Source organism: Ascaphus truei, chromosome 1 (assembly GCF_040206685.1).
Source record: "Ascaphus truei isolate aAscTru1 chromosome 1, aAscTru1.hap1, whole genome shotgun sequence".
Taxonomy (NCBI): domain Eukaryota; kingdom Metazoa; phylum Chordata; class Amphibia; order Anura; family Ascaphidae; genus Ascaphus; species Ascaphus truei.
The window spans coordinates 209798718-209821400 of NC_134483.1; the positions used below are offsets into that span (position 1 = coordinate 209798718).

Sequence of the window (22683 nt, forward strand, 5' to 3'; positions counted from 1 at the left end):
ACAAGGTACAGACTATAAACACCACACCACTTATTTCATAAATAAAAATGTGATAACCAATGCTCACTACCAGCACTACGCTATTATTTTATTCTAAATGATACATTCTAGTTCAAACAATTGTTTTGCCATTAATGGAAGTTGTGTTTTTTTCGTGCAACACGAAGAGGAAAACTTTCAAGGTGGAATAAAAAAAATATCCATTACTGTATGTCTCTGCGTCAGTAATTGTATATGCCTATCAAAAACCTAAATTGTATACAATACATTTTCAGAGTGCTACAACATAAGTAACAGTAGTGAAGTACAAAAGGCAAAATCAACAAATGTAAGGATTTGTGTAAATCTTCTTTGCACACTCAGGAGGGAACTCAAATACATTTAGGGCATGTAAGACACCAACTTACTTACACAGTATGCTTCCTTTTGAATAAAAACAAAAACAAACATTCAGTATTTTATAAATATTCATGTTTTTGCCTTCATGTAATTAGCGATGAGTGGCCTAACTTGCCCCATTCCCTTTATTAAAAGAGTCTGGTTTTGTCTCAAAGAATCTAACAGCTTTGGTTCATAATTGCCAAGGAGATAACAGATATGTAAACACACATCTCCAAGGCAATGGCAACCATCAATGAAAACACATTGCTCTCCATTTATTTTGTTCTAATCTCTTCTGGCTATTGCAATATTATGGTCCACAGCATCACTGTATTTTGCTTATTGACCCTGGATAATATGGAACACTTGGCTTCCAATGACATGCTCTGACCCTTTTTCAAATTCTGCTAACATTGCTTAAAATGTTTAAACACAAGTGTTCTTACATATTGCTTGAGTACCAGAGCCATATATTTTTTTTTTTTTAGTAAGCAATTAACATGCAAGTATACATGAACACATTACTTAGTATAGAGTATGAATTGAATATGTGTTCTTTTTCAATTTAAAAACAGTTTTTTCTTAGAATCTAAAGGATAGTTTTAAAAGTTCAAATAAAAAAAACTTTTTGGAAGGATCGTCAGTTCAGTAGTCTTACTTCTCAATCAGCAAAATAATTAATGATCAAAACTACATCTGGAAATGATTCTGCAAATACTGTAAAGCTATCTTTGAGGTCCCCTCTGAAAAACACCAACCTTTGCGGTGGCAGACCAAGGTTTCAACACTGGTATGCAGCTTCCTAAGTTGCTGATCTAGATTCTCAAATTGCTGCTGCTTCTCTTCAAACCACTAGCAACAAAAACATAAAAAAAATAGGTCAATTTATCAAGGTACAAAAACGGTGTGATATTAGGTTTACAAGCTTACATTCAGTCAACAGAACAAAGTGAACCAGAGCCAATAAGTAAATGATCTTACTTTGAACATGTATAAAAGCTTAAAATGCAATTGTTTATCCTCATTAAGTCATCATTATAAAATTCCCCAAAAAAAAAAAACAAATCCGCTCTTACAGCATCCGATTCATTCATCTTGATTGTCATTTTGTTGACAGCTTCGGCAGCCTTGTTCACCATCCTCAATAATCCTGCTCCGCTCAATGCCTGGGTGCTAACTGCTCTCGGCAGCTACAATTGAATGACAAATAAGGGCAAACAAACCGGTTAAGAGGCTGGAGCTTTAACAGGGCACCGAAGAGCAAATACAAAAGGATGTTGTGTTTTCTCCACTCTTCTACATTTCAATACATAGTAAATACATTTTTTCTGATTTACTGCCTTCACTGTCCCAACGGAAAACATAAAAAAGAGAATTTTCATTTGCCCTTGATAGGCATCTTTACATTTAGATGAACAAAGTTGTTGTTGGTCAAAGGTCAATGGGAAAAGGTCTCAGAGCTGAATAAGCCTTACCACAGTACTTTGTCAGGCAAGCTTCTATAAAAAGGAATATCAGGTTTTTTACCCCCATGAACAGAGTTAGTGGTTGAGTAAGGAATGAAACTCCCACTGTCACAAACCCATGGGGTTCTGTTCACAATCATGCAATAATTCATTTCTATGTCAAGAACTAACAACTCAAAAAAGCAACAATTACTAAAAATAGGAGGGGTTTATTTTCACCCTCCATCAGTAGAGAATACCAAACGACTTAAAAACCTTTCCATAGGAGGTATCCATTGGGCCCTTTCACTAAACTGCATACAGTATATAATATTTTTCGATATACAAATCAAAATGTAATTAAATGACAGAGAATCTAATTTGGTTAAGATTAGAAGAAAGGTACCTCTGAGCTTTCTAAGAACTGTCTTACATCTGGATCCTGCAATAGAGTAGGATGTTTGACTGTGCGCTGTAGATATCTAGAGTTTTAAAAAGTCATATTTTACTGAAAATAAATTAACCATAAGTATAAAACGTTTAAAAATAAAAAAAAGAAACATTGCAGTTGCAACTTTTTCTTTCTTAAGTTGATACTCTAACATTACTCTGTAGCACATTATGTCTGCGCATAAACAATTACAAAACTGGATCACAAATAGTTTTACTTCAAACAATGTTCAAATTTCTGTGTTTTGGATTTTTAAATGTGATTTATTATTGCAAGTCAAGAGGGAGGCAGTGTGCAGGACATCAAAAAATGTATGAGTCTTTTTTCATATAGCGCCATTAATGTACATAGCGCTTCACAGCAGTAATATACAGGACAATCATATAAATAACAAATACAAAAACAAAAGGGGAGAATAAGTGTTTCAAACATAAAAGTAACATTTAGGTAAAGGTGTCCCTGCTCCAAAGAGCTTACAATCTAATTGGTTGGTAGGAAGAACGTACAGAGACCGTAGGTGTAGGAGTAAGAATACAAGAAAGACAGAGACACTATATAGACACACACTAGGGTTGCCAGGTGGCTTCTCCAAAAATACTGGACACAATGGTGAAAGGTGCGACGTGCTCGAGACACACTCTACTCCATGCGGTTTCCTCCCCTCTTTGGGCCCACTCCCGGGCTCCTGACACCACCTCCTGATTGCCTGCCGCTGGGTAATGCAACCAATTAGAATGGAGGAAGCTACTCAGCCCCTTAGCAAACAGCCCTGCTCTCTCCCTGCGGCCCCCCAAAGTTGGTCAGGTCACATGTCCAGAGAGGTAATACCAGACACATACATGTCCAGTATTACTACTCATTTTTTACTGGTCAGAGTGTCTAAATACAAGACAGTCCAGTTCAATACTGGACAGATGGCAACACGAACACACACACTAACATCCTAGGAATGAAGCAAGACATGGATTATATACTCTGCACCGTTTTACATCAATCCTTTTATACTATTTTTACATTCGTTATCATATGTGCTCAAAATTATGTTTGTAAAGGTTAGTTAACTCATTTTGACTGCAAACAACTGCCACAGATTCATGATATTACAAAGCCTCAAGGCCCGACTAAAAATATTGCATACTATTGCATTTATGCCTGTATAAAATATATTATCCAGCATTAGCGCAGAAAAAAAAAGTGATCAGTAACTAAAAAGGTAATATGTGTTAGGTAAATGAGTTTCAAATGTTATTTAACTTTTTCCAGCAAAACCATGTACATTTTTTTGAACAAGTTAAATTGGTTGTTGTTTTATTGAACTTTTATTGGTTGTTGGTCCAACGTAGATATGGAGGTCCAGGTTTACTAAGTGGTACTGTTCAGCAAGCCACTTTATGGCCCATTACAAAATGAACCATTAGGTGCATTGTGACTACTTGAATTAACACATTTTCCCATTCATTTGATGTAACTGTTGCAAATGGTACCATTTGATGTATCAAAGTGTCACTAACTGACATTTTGGCAATTGCCTTGGTACTGCTATAACAGTATTAACGTTATACTGTAAATAATACTTGGGATTTTGTACACCAGGCTAAGTAAGAAATATGGTTTGTTGATTAAGGAGAAAACACACGTTACCTTTCTAATGCAGCCCTTCTTTTCTCTACAAATTCATTTGATGATGAATCTTCTTTTCCCACTTTAACTTTAGTCATACCTTGAAAACAAAATGATAAAATCATTAACTAGAAGTCTTTAGACTTTTAAAAAGATTACAAAAACGTATTTTAGATGCATGAAAAGGCTGTTTAAAACAAATCAATGATCTGGCAAGACATTATAATGTATATATTTGTTTACTTTATAATGGAACTTGCCATCATTTATTTCCCTGTGTGTAAAACTTTGTCCCGACCGCTAACAGTTACAAATGCAGCAGGCACCAGCACAGGACCGTAATACAGTTGATCCACATTGGAGAATATGGGACTTTCATTGAAGAACTATTTAATGTGGTGATCATCACATTAAATAGTTCATCAATGGAAGTCCCAAGAGTGCTGAATTGTGAATTGATGCACAAACTCCATCTGTGGCACCTGGGTTGGAACTATATAGAGGAGTGCCTTACTTCAGTGTGTGTGTGTGTGTGTGTGTGTGTGCGTGCACAGATGCAGCAAGTTGTATCTCCAACCTGCCCCAGGACATGTGCTGGTGAACCGCGGACCAAACGTGAAGCGTTCACAGCCAAGTGCAGAGCAGGGGGGAATTGGATCAACACCGTGGAGGTCCCTGCTTCTGAATTGGACTTCCGCTGTGTTAATACTTCCTAGTTGGCCAGGAAACCACAGAAGGCAACTGACTGACAACTGTCTTCTCGCGGAATCCCCACGACCAGAGTAAGGATTAACACAGCGGGGATCCCAGACTCTGAATGGGACTCCCGCTGCGTTAGTCCTTCCAGGCTGCATCAGTCTGGAAGAGAAGTGCAGTAAAAAGTAGACAGAATCAGTTGCACTCTCTGCGCACCACTAACAGGCGATCATACTGCTTTTATTTTAATAACATCGGATTGAAGCAGGGGTTCTCTGGAAGCAAGTGGTCCCCGGGGCTGAAACGAATGTGATTTTAGCTCCAGAGTTACAGGCCCCGGTATCTGCAGCAAGTTTAATTCTCCTGCATCTCGTGACCGGGACATTTAAACTTCACGGAGATACCGGAACCCCATACCGGGGCCTGTAACTCAGGAAGCAGGTGAATTTGAAGACTGAACACGCGGAGGAACAGAAGGATGAGGGTGGCCTTCATCCAGGCAGGGGCAAGTACAACTTTTATGTACTATACCCTGGCTGAATAATGTTTTATTTTTTAATAGGCAAATGCGCCATTATTCAGATCTGGATAATAGGAACTTTGTCCATTACTGTATGTGTTGGGGGAGGTGGGGGTTGTTGGGGGACAAGGGGGTGGGTAGTAGAGTGCCCCATTAATTTCCATTGTGGTTATCTGTGCTCCCATTGAGGGCATAGGTAACTACAGTGTCAATCAATGGGTGTATTGGCTAGTATTTCTTGTTGTATTTTAATATTTTATTTAATTGTGTATTTGTTTTTTGCATCACAAATGGGCAAAAGTGCTATTAGCCATTTGTCTCTGGTGGTAGGGGATGGAGGTAGTTGCCCTGGAGTGGCGGGTGGTTAGGCCTACTGGGAGCGTGCTGGGAGGGGGTTAACCCCCTTCATTACCTTAGTGATTACAGCTACGAGAGGCCTAACCACCCTCCCTGGGGAAAACTACATTACACCCTTCACTCACCCCATTAAAAACACCAATAACCCCTTAGTTACCTAGCATTACTGGTGTTTTAATGGTGTTTTAATGGTTGGGCATCGGCCCTTACATGTTGGTGAAGATGCATTCATCCTCGCTGGGGTAAATAAAACATTACTTTAATTTGTAATGTATTTTACTGTATTTGAATAGGCAAAAGCGCTTGTAGCCGTAACTCAGTTAGCAGGGGATCCCCAGGACAGAAAATATTGCGGTTCAGCTCCTGAGGCCCCCTGTTTCAATCCTATGTTAAAATAAAATCAGTGCGATCTGTTAGAGATGCGCAGAGAGAGTGACTGATTCCATCACTGCGCATCTCTTCCAGACGGATGCAGCCTGGAAGGACTAACCCAGTGGAGTCCCATTCAGAGGCAGGGACCCCCGCTGTGTTACTCCTGATGGGCACTTAGTCTGGTCATGGAGATTCCGTGAGCAGACAGTTGTCAGTCAGTTGCTATCTGCGGTTTTCTGGCTGACTACGTGACAAAGCATCTGGCTGCGTGTGTATGTGTCTCGTAACACCAACAGAAGAATAAAAGTTGTTTTTGCACCCCCGTTTGTTTACTGGGAGAATACCTGGATGGTACATTCCATTACCATGACTACAGGAGTTCTAAGCAGGTCTGTGTGTTCTATTTTGCCTTAGTAACAGCTCCTCATATCTATTTCCACTAATAACCCTTAACATTTATTTAACCGCACCTCATATCTATTATATCCTCAGTAACGGCCCCTCATATCCATCTTATCTTGGTAAATGCCCTTCGCAGTCGCAATCAATTGCCTGATGTACAGAGTGAGCAGAGCGAGGAGACCCTGTGAGTGTGGAGCAGACATTGCGGCGTGCGGATAGATCCATCAGACATCAGGTCTGGGGGTGGTGATAAATAGTCTGAATGTGCCGGATGAGAGATGCGAGTGTGGAGGCTTCAGATTCCCCCGTGTCTGGAATTGATGGTGCAGCCTGGGAGTTTTTTTTTTTTTTTTAAACATTTTTACAAAACATCTTAGACTTTTAAAAAAAACAACAACAACTCAAAAGGCACTGCTACCTCAGCCACACAAATCCATTCTTTCCTCTGAGTTAAAGGGGCCTAAAGCTCCCTATGTTAAACTATAGGCTACAAACTTAACACACCTAATTTTGTCTCTCCTGTAACTGAGAAACAACTGAACGAATTGTGGTCAAGCTTTCCATAAACATTAACCTAACCAATCCAACCTGAAATCTAAAATTTCACACGGAGCGTTATGAGCTACTGAATGATCTAGATAGTTTATATTCCAACTGACCCAGTCTTAACTCGCACACAGAAAATAAATATACAGGCGGTGCTCTGTTTACTGCCAGAATCCGTCCAGCAAAGCGCAGTTGGATTGCGGATCCAATGTTAATCTGCGGCGGTGAGCTGCGGGTGATCCGATCCAACGTTGGATAATGCATTCAGCGGAATACATTATCCTCATCAGATAATCCATTCAACGCATAATGGAGCGACAGATAGCGAGGACCACCTGTACAAAAATCCTCAAAATGTTCGACAAAAAGTCAAAATGTCAGTAACATCCCCAAAACATGATCACTAGAGTGAAAAGACATACAAATAAGCGATCTCGCATTATGGAGCCTGACAAGTTTGTATCTAGTAGTATCGGTGTTCGGTAATGAAATGGACCTGCTGTTTATTGATTCATTTAGGTTTATACTGCCTCTTTCTTCACTTGCACTTTTACGCCAACGTACATCATAATCTTCCTTGATAAGAGAATTATAAAGCTTTATCAAATTGAATTTCCCACTGCTTCATACAGCTCGTTATCTGCACTGCAAGTTTTGTCAATGTTCCTAAAGAAAACAGGAGAAGTATAGCATAGCCGCATCGGGAATGCTGACAAATGCTCTTCCCATCTCTAATGCCCTCTAACCAACTGTAATAATTAACAGCAAAGTTCTACCATGATTAGGAGGTGGGAAAGGTCATTGTTAATAGACAGCTATAATTCCTACAATAGTGGTCAGTGCCATCACAAAGCCATGTGAGGAAGAATTGAAAGGATTTTAAAGATCATTTAGATGTCCGACTTCTTAGCCAACAGTTGTTCAGCTTTAAAATTCACAGCAGTGTTTAAAGGCGCAGTCCCCTCCTTCCAAGTGAACCAATTACAGTGGCATGTTCAGGGTTAATCTTCGTAACTGATGCTTTTTTTTTTTTTTTTAAAGGAGAAAAAAAAATAATTTACTAAGTTACTCTGTAAACATAAATGAAACATTTCCTGTGGTTCAACTTCCTCTAGCTCTTTCCTTTTGTTTGTTTAAATTGTGTTGAGTAGGACATTCCAGCTCCCTTCTTTTCCCCTCCGACAAGCAAAAATAAGAAGTTAGGCTGGGGAGAAGCAATTTAAACGCCTTCCTGAAACTAAAACCTTCCTCTGTGTCTAAGGAAACCATGACAGTAAAAAATAAATTAAAAAAAGTTCACTATAGGAATGTGAATATTGCCAAATTGTTTACAAAATATTCTGGAGCCAATTGTTACTGCCTCTGTTTAAAATAATATGATGTAAATTCTACATTGGGGTACGAAGTTAGCCATCAACGACAGCAGCAAACAGACTTAATGCTCTTACCTACAATACTTTTTTCAGGAGCCGGAGGCACGATGTACCCAATATGCATGTATTTTGTTGCTAGTTTACTATGCAGCCCAAGAAAATCACTGAATCTTCTTTTAACAGAGAATTCATTCTTGTTGAACATGGACAGAGAGGTCTGGAAAAGTAAAAAGACAACTTCAGAGATTTAAAAAGCAACATCAATCTGTAATATTTAACTGATACAAATATAAAGCACGACTGACCTTGGTTGTCACTTTGTATGCCATGTAAGCATTCATTCCATCCCCTTCAAAAAAAAACCCAGAAAATATGATCTTATTAGAGTTGGAAATGTCAAATGAAATTGCAAAAAGCAATAATGAAAAAAATAAAAAAAAATTAAAAATATGCACTCATTACACTAAAGGAGTTAAACACAGCAACGGTAAAAAGCTTAGATTTGTTTTCTAAGACGTTGCACAATTACTGTAGCAATGTGTGTTTGTGTACAAAGGGATTCACAGTTGAGGTATCTAAGAGGATTCAAAAACTTTCACAAAAATACTAGATTTCACAATGTATGGTTTGTCACAAGGCGCGCGCACACACACCACACACCCCTGTTTTAAAATGTATTAACAGCTTATCCTTAAACAGCACAAAAGAAGTAAACACCGGTAAGAAATGCACACACAAAGAACAATGACTTACCAACTTTTTCTGGATCCGAAATACTAATTTCAACATCAAAAAAGTCCCCATTTGCTTCCTCTTCAATCTTTGCAAAGAAAAGTTTATATTATTAGTCCCATTACAAAGAACAATTAGATTACCAAATGTGACCTATTAACTATAGGCAATGACTACAAGATCCAACGGACAGGGACATCACCCTTAACGTCTCAGTTTGTCGTAGCATGCACGTGTATTCTTTTGTCATACAAATGTCATATTATTGTCCTCCCTGCCACATTGTACTGCGCAGCGGGAAAGGATAGCCCCGTATAAAAAAAATACACGTATAACTTTTATTCATGTTTTTCTTATCACAAGAATGGGTCATACAGTTCATTCTTTTGATCTAAACATGTTAATCTTGCAACCATGTCAAGGTTAGACCATTTCATCTGGTTCCTACACTCAATTGTATACTGTGTCCTTTCCTCTTTTCTCTATGCAGTGGAGGAAATACAAACAGAACAATGAATATAGTCAATTCTGGCATGTGTAACATGTATGCAGCGCTTAATGGGTTAACATTTAGGAGTACACCCCACTCTGTCCTACATCATTGTTTTGTTTCCTATTTTCCCTTTGCAGTGGAGTGCACCGTATACAATTGGGAGTGTAGGAACCTGCTGAAAGGGTCTAACCTTGACATGGTTGCAGGATTAACATGTTGTGGCCAAAAGATTGAAATAAATGACCCATACTTGCTTAGAAGAAAAAAATATATATAAATTAAATGTCATATTGGTGATGCATTGGGGCCTTTATGTTTGCGGTTTTATATTTGAGGTGACTCAGTAGCAGTCCAACTGACAAGCAAATATATACATATATAATACCGTGGGTCTGGTTTTTGAGCTTGCCAAGATTGTGTATGTCTTATTAATAGGAATCACAAAGGGAGATCATTTTAAATTATACAAAATTTAATTTAGAAAGAAGTCTTACGTTGTGGTGTGTAAATATCACTTAATACAGTGATTATTCCCATCGTTAAAGTGTTCTAATAGATTACCATAAACAACCTAAACCAACCGATGTTCTTAATACAGGTTTACAGCACCTTCTTACCTCATCCCTTGATCGGTCATAAATGACAGGGGCTGATATACTGATCGCTTCCATTCGAGGAGTTATGAGTGATGTGGGCGTTACAGGAGTGATGGCAGGACTAGGTTCCGAAGAAAGGATGAGTTCTCTTTCAGGACTATCCAGGGAAACTTCATCTGTAGCTTCTAAAACACAATGCAGAGAAGTGGGAGTAAGAATAGTAATGGCCTGTGCCTCTTCCCAATTGTCCCAGTATCCAACTGGAAAAGCAACAATTTCATGTGTTGCAAGGCCGATTTACAATAGAACATATACCTTTGTAATCGTAACTACTCTGTTAATTTACTAAAAAGTTTCCCAGCTGCACAATTGGGGCAAATAGTGCAAAAACCAGCATCAGACTTTAAGAAATGTAAGTATTTGCTTTAATAAATACGACGCAATTCTTTTGTATGGTTTCGGACCTAGTTTTGAAGCTGGCAGATGTAAGAAATATGTCCCTTAAATCGGCTTTTTTTTTCATGGTGGTCAAATTTACACACCTATAAAAAGTGTGCTTAGCATTTTGACATGTTAATTACCCTTATTTAAAGAGTGTTTCTTGTATGTTGAATTTTGTTTCCTAATTCAATAACCACCATGGTAGTAACTTTAGTAGAGGATATTCCAGTGTACTAAAGAGCGGATTTGATAGAATTACGAGATTAAAGACTAACAACAGCAGATGAGATATTCTGTTGAATGCTTAGTTATATTTTGCATCAAATCGTTTGAATTCACACCTTTTCACATCTATGTTTTGCACCATCTTATACTTCCATTTCCCACAGATCATAATAATAATAATAAAAGTACAATTAAACAAACAACTATACACTATAGTACTGTACTTTAAAAAGAAGTTGAAACAAAAAGGTTTAAATAAAGGAAGAACATGAATACAATAGTTTGGAAAGATCCTCATTATGAGGATGACTTTATACCCCTTTAAATATTGCTTTACATTTCTACATACAGTAGAATCATGCAGTTAACTATATAGCAGTACAATTTACTGAAAGTTAAATTGATTGGATATGTAGGGACTCGTCTGTCTTATTTCCCTCCTGCAGTAATCTTTTCACTCAACATTGCCATGTGTATTGATTACACAACACAACAGACATAGGTTCTACTTAGAAAATAGGCAAAAACAAATCAAGACCAGGGACAACAAATTCATCACAAGGACACAAAAAAAAAAAAAAAGCTGTGTGCTGAGTGCACGCGCATAGTAAGTGAAACTTCTTTGTCTTTTGTCACTGTTTTGTCACAGAAATTGTATTTGTAAGAATGATATATTTAATAAAAAATACAATTTCAGTGCCAAAACATAAAGAAGTTTGACTTAGAACACGTGTTTTAGCTATTTGCACTTCTATATTTATAGTAACTGGGAATTCTGTGTGTGTGTGTGTGTGTGTGTGCGCGTGTGTGTGCGGTGTGTCAGTGTGTGTGTGTGTGTGCGTCAGTCAGTGTGTGTGCGTCTGTCAGTGTCTTTGTGTGTGTGTCTGTCAGTCAGTGTGTCAGTGTGTGTCTGTGTGTGCACGCGCGCGTGTCAGTCAGTGTGTGGTGTGTCAGTGTGTGTGTGTGCGTCTGTCAGTGTGTGTCAGTCAGTGTGTGTGTGTGTGTCATTCAGTGTGTCAGTGTGTGTGTGTGTGTGTGTGTGTCAGTGTGTGTGTGTGTGTGTCAGTGTGTGTGTGTGTGTGTCAGTGTGTGTCCCCATGTTGCAGGCTGCAGATCAATGACAGGTGTCTGTGCTCCCGAGCAGATCTCAGCCAATAGCAGCGAGGCGGGCAAGCTCTGCTGCTGGGTGAGGTGCCCAGAGCGCTGTGTGTCAGTGTGAGTTACAGAACAGGGGCACAGACCCCAGCACAGCACAGCCTCTCAGCTCCGACACCATGCGGGGGGCTCCCGCTGCAGCGCACCTGTACCACGGCCTCTGCTGGCTGCTCGGCCCGGCACTCACTGCCCTGCTCTCCATGTCAGGTACTGTCTGGTCTTCTACCTCTGTACCTCCCCCCCCTCCCTATCACCCTGCACCTCTCTCTCTCTCTCTCTCTCTCTCTCTCTCTCTCTCTCTCTCTCTCTCTCTCTCTCTCTCTCTCTCTCCTCACTCCCCCTGTATCAGTCCATCAGCCTGCTTTACCTACCACTCTATCCCTGCTCCTCTCCTACACCGCGTGACTCCTCCCAACCCTCCACAAAGCGCCCGGTCCTCCAGTCACCGGTGTGGAAACAAGCTCCTCCCACGCGTGGCATTCCCTGCTCCCACTGATTCGTACCGGCATCTCAGGAGTGGCGGCGATTAAATTTGTGGGAAAGGCGCCGCTGCCAGCCGCTTCTGCGCATGCGCATAAGTCCGTAGTCATCTCCATTAGTAATGCGCATGTGCGCCATTGCAGCGGACGTATGGGGAGAATGGCGGCCGCTAGGAGTGGCGCCGGCGCCGTGTGGGTGGAGGGGGGAGGGGGAGCCGTGACGTCACTTCCGTTTTATTTTCGTCTCCATCTCTCCCATTTTGCCCCATCAGAATAGGTACCACTAAAGAAGTTTCACTTCAAAAAAAAAAAAAACTCATCCACTATACAAAGTACAGTGCAGAAAGTTCAAAACTCATTTATATGTGCCCAGTCTGTTTTGCAAAACCAGAAACCCTGCAGATTCTGTGGTATTAAAATGAAACTTTGTTTTAACCAAGATTTTGAGGCTTATTAGTGTATAACCTGGGAGCTGGACAAGGACTCCATTTGAGCTCTTTGACCACATCAGTAGGACATTCTGAATCTGGGAAGCCCTGGTGGTGTTCATTTAATAGTAACTACATATCTGCAGTGACAAAAGGCTGAACCACTTGAGTTGCAAACCAATAATGGTCAATGCTACATAGTAAGATGCTCAGATTGGTTGTCAAACCTCCATTTCTGTACTTTTTTGTTTGGAGTGAAAGTGTCTTCAAACCACTGCAGTCTCCTGCAACAATATATAGGTTCCTGTGAATGAATTACTACGATAAATAGGTAGGCATTTGCTTATGGACCTTTAGATTTATACAGAAATACTAGCATAACTCAGGACTTGCAACCTGTAATACACATTTCCATTTTTCTACATAGACAGAACAAAGCACACACACACATTCATTTTAATGAAGTGTCACTTGCTGGTTAGAAACCCAATTTAAAAAAAAAACCACTATGAAAAATCATTACCAGCAAAAAGATCTTCTCGGTCGTCACTCAGGATAACTTCTGCAGGCTTAGGACCATTAGAATTTGTACTGATGTCTTCTGCAGGAAGACTAGCTGGCTCAGGAGATGATGGGCTGGACTGGAAAACAAGCAAACGCAACAATATACTCTTAGGAATAGATCATTCACAGTCATATTTGTAATCTTTTAAAGAAGCGGACTATGTTCTTTTGGCAATGAAAACAAAAAAGGAAACAGCAGTAGGTGTCAGCACTTTCCATTTCCTAATGCTGGCAAGATAACAATAAGGAAACATTCATCACCAACTTATCATGTCACAGGTATTATTTAAGGCAAAATATAATAATGATTATAGCCGTCCTCTTTACAAAAAAGTTACTAGCATGACAGTAAGAGGTTAACATTTTCCTTTATGTATATTCTCAACTTTACATTAAAGCCTCAAATTAAATTACTTTCTAACTACATCTAGTGTATAATGTTAACTACTTAAGACTTTTGCACCACTAAGCAGATTTAGAACAATACACTTCCAGGCTCATTTGGCATTTCTACTGAATCAAAGCACTGACAAATGTATGGTCAGCCGAACGCATAGGTTCATGTGAAAGTATGCTTCGCAGCCAACTCACTACAATTGACAGGATACAAAAAGGTAAGAAAGAACTTATACTAAAACAACATTACAATTCTCCAGTATCATACTGAATGAAAATAAATGATGAAATTCCGTGTCTCACAAACTTGTTTTTTCATGCCATAATGACCCCTCTTTACCATAAAGAAAAGTTGATAAATCAATTAGGGGTAGGATCAAATCATAGGCTGATTTCTAGTCATACAAGCAGAGAGACAAAAGGTAAAATTGGGAACCATTACCTCACACCTCTTCTGCTTTATCAAAAAGTACCAGTAATCATAGATGAAAAACATGGATACAAATTGGGGAAGTTACTTTTGATGACCAAGTAAAGAGTATATTCCTTAACACAATTGGCAGAGGATTTGAATTCATGCCCACTCACAATGTCAGGCACTGTGCAAATACGTTGCAACATACTGTAAAAACGAGCAGTCTCCCCAAGAACCAATGTGAAATAACAGAATAAATAAATAAATTGCACACACACGCCTAATCAATAGCAGATAACTAGAACTGAAAAATTGTTTCAGCTTGCGCAAAACGTATGTGACACTTTACTAAACAATTATGAAGAAGAATGATGAAGATTGTAGTTGAAAGCGCAGAAAACAAAACAAAAACAAAAAAACAAAAAAACAACAACACCATAGGATAAGAAAAGATCTGATGAGACAAACGGAATGACGAGGAATTAAGCAAGAAGAATTCAATATGCAGAGCTGTACAAGACAATCCGCAAATGTATAATTGAACGTGTAAGAAAATGTAACTGTGATATGGTGTAGAAGACAATTGAAAATAATGAAAGCTTAAAGACAAAAAGCAGCGACGTGTGGTTGGGAAGAAGAAAAATCATTGCACTCAAACAAGACGATGGAACAATAGAAGGCCATGCACTTTTGAGAGTTGAGGACTTCTACATAAAATTGTACGCCAACACAAATAACGCAGGGGATAATTCAGCAAAGGACAAGTGAGAAGAAACCACCAATGATGTACCATGCTCTCTTCCAGAAGAAGTGGCAAAAGCAATACAATCCATGAAGAATGGGAAGGCTCCCGGGAAAGATGGAATTACAACTGGCAGCTGGGGAGGAAGTAGAGAAAATAGTTACCAAACCCTTTACATGCTGCTTGATGAACAGGAAAATTCTAGAGCAATGGAGAGTAAAGACCAAATCAGTATACGTTTACTTCCTAATCACTTACAAAATATTTACTAACCAGCTACAACAGACCCTGGACTTTGCCCAGCCTAGAGAACAAGCAGGATTTCGCAGTGGATACAACACAATGGACCACATCCAAAAATCGTACAAGAAGTGATTTGCCAAAGTAATGCATACGATCTACAACTCTGTTTAGGATTCATTGATTACAAAAAGCATTCCATTCTGCCTACACCTCAGTGGTTCGAGATGCATTAACAAGACAAAATGTTGAAGAAGCGTACATTGATATTAAACATACGAGAATGCCACAACCATTAGATTACATGAAGATACAAGCAAGAAAAGGATCAGCAAGGGAATGTGGCAGGGAGACACCATGTCATCAACATTTTTCACTGGAACACTTGTTCAAGACTATAGATTGCTTTCCCCCCCCCCCCCCCCCGATAAAAATCTACAGTGAATATTTGAGTCACCTACTATTTGCAGATGAAATTGTTATTTTTGCCATAAGCCCAGAAGACCTCAAGCAACAAATTAGAGAACTCGTCAAAGAAAGCAAGAATGTGGACCTCCGTATGAATCTCAGCAAGACCAAACTGATGTTCAACAAACGTGTCAAGTCTGCAAAGACTGAAATAAAGGGAATAGACCAAGTCGAAGACTATGTCTACCTTGATCGGCAAATAACAGATGGGAACCTTGTGAATGAAAGCAAAAGGAGAATGAAGATGGGATGGAGCGCATTTGGAAGAAACAAGACAATATTTCTAGGGGACTTTCCACTTTGCCTGAAAAAGAAAGTTTTCGACCAGTGTTCGTGCCAAACACACGTACTGATGTGAACCTTGGACCCTAAGTGTGAGAATAATTCAGAAACTTCAGATGGCTGAACAAATATTTTTAATTAAGCCAATTATGTTGCTTAACAAGAGAATCGTGAGTTTGCTAGATAGGCTTCAAAAACAAACTTATACAAATGATCTCACTTGAAAAGCTGCACATCTAAATGCCATTACATTTTAGACAGTGTCTACTCTTTTAATAACATACTGTAGGTTGAACTCAATGACGCAGGCCTTATTTCAACCTCATCTGCTATATCAGACAACCACCAAACAATCCAACCACTAAAATCAATGACATGTATATCAGTAAAAATGGATACTCAAATAGGTCTACAAAACAGGAACGAAACGACTGCCATCTTCCACTCGGAGTAATGCACACTTACTGTATGTTGAATTGTTATGAAAATAGATACAAGCAAGAGACACCTCATTATCTTAAACAAAGGCCTTCTGCCACTCAAATGAAAGCGACAAGTGAAGTGTATATATTGTAGGTATCTGGAGAATGAAAGAGAAAATGGAAAAAATAACTTCTTTAATAACGGTGGAATAGGGTTATAGGTACAGATAATGGGAATATGGTCATCCTCAGACCTTTTATTTCTCTTTATAATGAAGCAGGTTTTGTCTTGGTATCTGTACAGCACAACACATTTCTTGTTTGCATGGCAGAATTGCCTCTGTCCACATTTCTCTAAAGTGCATAAATTGAAGTGATTCCAAAAGCTTGCATATTTAATTATCAAATTACCAATAGACAGAATGTCAAACAACTTTTCTTCTATTTAAAGTTTTTACAGTGTTCATGTTATTTTTTGCAGCATCCTTCTTGTAAACACCATTCTTCGTGCACTTCTGCATACAAACGTCTTAACACCTCCTACGACTAAACACTTGAAACATGCCTTTGTAACCCGCTAACCACTCAACACTGCGGGATTGGCTGTTTATTTTCTCGCAGTCCCTACCACATCAGGGTCATATTTTAGTTGCCTCCTGTATGTCATAGCAAGAAGTCACCTACAGGGATCCAGATAAAAATGACATAACTTAATTGCCAAAACCTAGTGTGTGTTATATTTTATGCAGCAACACTAGGCTTCAAAGCTCCAATAATGTCAACTCTGTGTATACTACTACAAGTCATGTTTTCCCCCATAGAGAAACTGATAAACTGTACTCAAACAATTCTCAGCACTCCTAGTGAGAAAAAATAAAAATCAGTGCCAAAGGACAGGACAATGGCTGGCAATGCTATAGTAAAGGGAATTTAACATGACACTCAATTTAACATTTGATCTACATGTTTGACATATTTTACTGAAACAGGTACAGTACTTATGTTATTTTTTACAATGTACTTGTGCACAGGGATTATTGCTCTTTAATATTTATGCTGAGGCCATTAGTTGTAAATGCAAAAAATACAATCCATGTAAAGAGCATGAATAGGTAATGCAATATGTCTTCTGGCAACATTTTATTGTATGCAAGGTTACTTTAATGCAATACTGTACATACTGTAATGCAAATTATGCACCAACTGTGGTGTGTTGATGCTAAAATGTTAGGCATGAAAAAGGACACATTACAGGATACCAAGGACTTGTAAGAATCAAGTAAAACAGGTCTTCATTTACACAGCACAGTTTACCAAACTGCGTGACTTACTTTCACTCCGCCCCCATACGCAGTGATAAAGCCGGATGCATATTTATTTAAGTTGCCGACATTAAGCAGGTTTTAGACAGATATTTGCCAAAAGTAACTCAAGTACGAAAACTTTAAACACAAAAAGCAGTGCTTCCACATCACAGATCGGTTGTAAAGCACATATTTTTGATGACAGATATTTACAATCAAAACTACACATGTACAGTATACACTTTTTGAAAACAGATGCAATGTGATGCAACTTGTATGAATATTTTTGTATGCCCATGATTTCCATAACGTAACCTTGTAACAAAATATTCAAGTCTTTGGGGTTACAGGGACTTGGTAATGCATGATACAATCAATAACAGGAAAATAACCTGTAGTCATTATTTAAGGATCCTGTAAGCATTCCAAATTTTAGTATAAAATCACTGACAATTATTTTAGAAATGTAAGCTTTTTCAAAATGTAATTAAAAATACTGAATAGCATACGATAGCAGTTACTTTTTCATATTGTATATATTGTGCACAGCAATGCAGAGCTACATAGCGCCAATACTTAAAACCTATATATGTTAACTCAGCAACTCAATGCACAAAGACAAACAACCAAATCATTTTTACAGCTCGGCCAACTACATTTTAAGAATTCCTTGTATTTGTATAGTACCTGGCAATACCAAAGCCTTTAACAAGTACACATCATAGGCAAACACTTCTTGAGATGAGATTACAGCAATACTTTTTTTGGAGCTCTAATTTTTATCAAAAATAAAAAATAAATGATACATCATACAATAAAGTAAATAAGACACGAATAGTTGATGCATCTTAACTTAAAATATAAAATTTAGTGAACTAGGTCTTGTTTACCAAACAAATACAGGGTTTATACAAATCAACACACTACAGTATCAAACACTATACAGTACATACCCTGAAGATTTTTTCCTGCCCACACTGAAGAAAAGGTGAGCAAACCATAGGAGTTAACTATTCGGAAACATAGCACAGATCATTGCAATGCTCCAATTTTACACTACATTTTTGGTCAACTCCCTTCACAGCTATAGCTATGCTGTTTGTCACTGCATTATATCACACCATAGCGCTGAAAGGGACCACAATGCATTTATTCATAGCAAATTATTAAAAGCAGTCTCCCTGCTGCACACTATATTTATTGATGGAAAAAAACATCCTTGTTGAAAGCAATGAAATCTTGTGTAGCGTTCAATGCACCAGATTTTCCACAGAGAGACTGGTGTATACTCTCCACGTGTGTTAAAGTCTTCTCCAGCACTGAGGAGCTTTTGCTTTTTTTTTTAAGCTGAATTCTGAACTTTGCTAATAATTCTGTAATGGTCCGTCCGGTCTCAAGACCAGTCTCAAGTACTCATTCACACAATTCCTGAACGGCCTTAACGGAGGGGTGCAGTGCTGTACACTTGGCACCCAACTCCAGATTGGGAATCGTAATATTTATAGAGAAGCAGGGGTGTTGCAATTTTCTTAGAAATGTAAAGAAAAGAAAAAACTGGGCGGCACAACTGGGCAGGTCTCCGCTGCAATGCAAAGTACTTCTAACAAAGTGACTGTCCGGTTTTGCAGCCAAAAACTGCTTAAAAGGAGATGGCTCCATTCTCCTCATGCATTATGTCAGTAGGCACTTGTGAGGTGAGAAGTTATATATAGGTTTGTTCTAATACACAAGGGGAATATAACACACACACACACACACACACTTTTCCTAGAACAAGGCATGCTGCAGTGTATAAAGATATATCAATATACACTTGCCAGGTGTGTCTTCAAATGAGCAAAATAATTTAGAGTTCCAAAAAATGTTAATGGTTTTTAATACAACTATCCCGTTTTCACATTCATGTAATAACACTGGGGTAGCTGCATTTCCTGAGCTGAATGCTCACATTATCTTTCTGTATGTTAAAAGCAAGTTGGGCATGGGCAGAAGGTCCAAGCAAGATAGAAGCCATGGCAAAGGAGAGAGATAGAGATATATCTATTTTTTTTTAAGTGGTCCACTTGTTAACCATTTTCTAGCCAGATTGACCAGCTAAACACTGCAGCACAAATGGCTGCAAGCCCCTATGGGAGCAAAATGGTTAAGACTGTCGCTGTGTAAAGGCTGGTAATCTAAAGTACACAAAAATACTCACCGTTGGCAATTACGATTCTCGTTCCTATCCTACCTCATACTTTTAATTTCCTATCTTGGGTCCCTATTTATTACTGTGAGAAGCAGGACAACACACAACCAAGAGTGAACTACCCTCACGTCTCAATAATTAAAAAATGGCCCAACATAACTGTAAACGTTATAAAAAATTATTTTGTGGCATTAAATTGAACTGGGCATTTTTTATTCTGTGTATGACATGTAGGGTTGCCACCTGCCCCTAGACTTAAGGAACATAACCCACTATAACATCAGCATGGAGAAGTAACATCTCAGGCCAAACCAGCACTCTGACAAAGTGTCAGAAACGCGTTGGAGTCTCACTTGTCCAAATTTAAGATGGTTAATAAAGATTTTAACATGTTTGCTTATCTGGTCTTCAGCAGTGCAGAATGCTTCGAATTGTAACTGATTATTGGATTGCAACCAGAACACCCCAGGGGATATTACAGATGCCAATACCATGAGGCATGGAGGTAAAAACACTGAAGAGCCTGGGTTCTCCACAAGAGGTACCATTGCTACTTACCATCATGAGGCCAGTGGGTGTTTTTCCCATTACTTCTCAGTTATTCTTGCCTTCATAATGAAAACATATATTTGTATGTTACTATATGAAGATATCCTTGAAGCACCAGCAGCACCATTGAACTCTATAAAAACTAGCACTGTCTGAAGGTGTTCATTCTATCACGACACATCCACACAGTACAGGGAGGTCTCATATACAATACTGCATGACTTACTGTATGACTGACCTATCGCAGATTGGGCCCAGAATTTAAAGAGCCTCAAAAGTGGAGAGAGAGAGAGAGTGGGTGCCTGTTTACACCAGAAGATGCAGCTGGGGAGAAATTATGCATATATGTTGAAGAGTTAAAATACAGACTCCTCGATTTATTCAGGAATCCAAGTGGTTCTGAAAGTAATAGATAATTTACCCAACAAATGCACCATGCTCTCTATTCCCTTCTAAGAGTTATTCTTTGACATCTCATTTGTATTTACGTAATAATTGACAACATGTAAAGATACCAGTTAATGTTCATTGTGCTTACTGGTATGCCCTGTGACTAAGTTGCTGGTTCAGAACACAACTCTCATTTGGGCCCAGGGATCTTTCAAAGGCCGCCGACAAACCAGCACTGCCCAGTGTGTTTCATAATGTCCTTATCACAAGTCCTGCAATGGTTTTACCAGTAAACCCAGTGCTGCTGGTCCCTGTGCAATATACCAACCGCCTTACTGACACTTATTCCAGCAGCACAGGCATGATGTAGCAGAAAGAACTTATAGGCGATCATTAAACGTGTGTTCACTAGCTTCATAAAGTGTTTTTATACCATGTCCCAGTTTCCACACATGACACACACTGCATGTGAATGCACACTCCCTGATAGATAGATATATAGGGGACATTAATCAGAGATATAACTCTTGGGTGGTGGGGAGGGGGAAGGAAACGAAGAGGCCAAGAGAGGGATCCAGCTTGCGGACCCAGAAGGAATAGGCCAGAATATACTCTCCTGTCACAGCGAGGACCTCTGAGTGAGACTTCGGGGGGTTTCTTTTACTAAAACCCCTAAAGACAGAGGCGCACTGGCAGCCCGAGGCCGGGCCTCCTCCTGTCACCCCGGGCAGGCGGGGGAAGCTGGAAGGGGATCGGGCCTCACCTCCAGGGTGGACACCGTGCTGGTGAAGAGGTCCTCGCCGTCCTCCAGCTCCTCGAAGTAGTCAGCCTGTCTCCCGTCCCCGAGCGGAGGCGGCTCCCTCTCCGCCGCCATCTTCCTCTAACTGTCACTCGATTAGGATCGCCTCCCTACTGCCCTGCTCAGCTCGCGCTGTGACAAGCCGGCGCGTGACCACTCTCCACTAAAAGGAAGTGGGCGGGGGGCGAGGAAGGCAGCCAATGGAATGACATGAGGGCTGAAGCGCTCGGGGGCCATATTTGGTAAGGGCAGCACAGCCTTTTTCCTTGGAGGGAGTGATATCAATGAGCTGGTCTTGTTAACTATGTCAATCACAATTTATATTATAGTGGGGAGATCTGGGAGGGAAATGAAGGAAGATATGTTAATCTTCAATGTGTTTTTTTATTTTTGTAATGTCTTTCCTTGTAAGTGAATCAGTAAATGTTATGCAAGGGAAAAATATCACTTGGAAACCTGATCTGACAAACATTGACAATTATCCTACAACCAGTAATGCAGGAACAATTTGCTGGGTGGGGGTACTGTACATTACATACAAAATCAGTAACATGCAAACATTACCATAATGTAAACATGTAAAAACCCTGCAACATCCCCCTTATACCTAGTTCCAGCCCCTATGCCTACAACTTTACTAATTTAGCAGGTACTGTACCCAGGGCCGCAGACAGATTTCCTGGGGCCCAGGACTAGAGTTACGTCCGGGCCCTCCCACCAGCCTCGGCGGTATTGCAAGACCCCCCCCCCCCTATTTCACACCTCACGAACCCCCTTTATTTCCCCCTCTTCCCATGTATTTCTCTCCCCTCCGTCTCACTCCCCCCACCCGCCTCGCATGTATTTCTCTCCCCTGTGTCTCACTCTTACTCCATCTTTTCCTCCCTCCCCCCTCTCTCTCCTCTTACTCGCCCCCACCTTCCGTCAATTACCCACTCACTCAATGGGGGGGGGGAAACACATATAAAAAATACCACCACCCCATATACAAAATACCCCCGCACCCCACCCCACTCAGCTGCAGGCCTCTTCCTCACTCTGTCTCATGCCGAGCTTCAGACGTCAGCGTGTGCTGGGCCTCCCTCTCATGCCGTGAGAGAGGCCCTTTGCGCGCCAGCGTTGGAAGCTTGGCGTGGGACAGAGTGAGGAAGAGGCTTGCAGCTGAGGAAGAGCCAGTGCCCAGCCGCGAAAGCAACTTGCGGCACCGGACGG

At 39.8% G+C, this 22683-nt stretch overlaps 1 protein-coding gene across 1 annotated transcript in view; it reads right to left on the reverse strand.

Moving 5' to 3' along the window:
* Nucleotides 1-21632, reverse strand: part of SNX2 (sorting nexin 2) — a 28691-nt gene extending 7059 nt beyond the window's left edge. Inside the window, exons 1-10 of the mRNA XM_075600953.1 lie at nucleotides 21436-21632; nucleotides 13236-13353; nucleotides 10006-10169; nucleotides 8917-8983; nucleotides 8469-8512; nucleotides 8239-8380; nucleotides 3919-3997; nucleotides 2233-2308; nucleotides 1458-1571; nucleotides 1140-1233 (exon numbers count right to left, since the gene is read on the reverse strand). Coding sequence (XP_075457068.1) covers nucleotides 1140-1233; nucleotides 1458-1571; nucleotides 2233-2308; nucleotides 3919-3997; nucleotides 8239-8380; nucleotides 8469-8512; nucleotides 8917-8983; nucleotides 10006-10169; nucleotides 13236-13353; nucleotides 21436-21546 — 1009 coding nt within the window. The 5' untranslated portion in view covers nucleotides 21547-21632. The remainder of the gene's footprint in view (nucleotides 1-1139; nucleotides 1234-1457; nucleotides 1572-2232; nucleotides 2309-3918; nucleotides 3998-8238; nucleotides 8381-8468; nucleotides 8513-8916; nucleotides 8984-10005; nucleotides 10170-13235; nucleotides 13354-21435) is intronic.
* Nucleotides 21633-22683: the final 1051 nt, after the last annotated feature.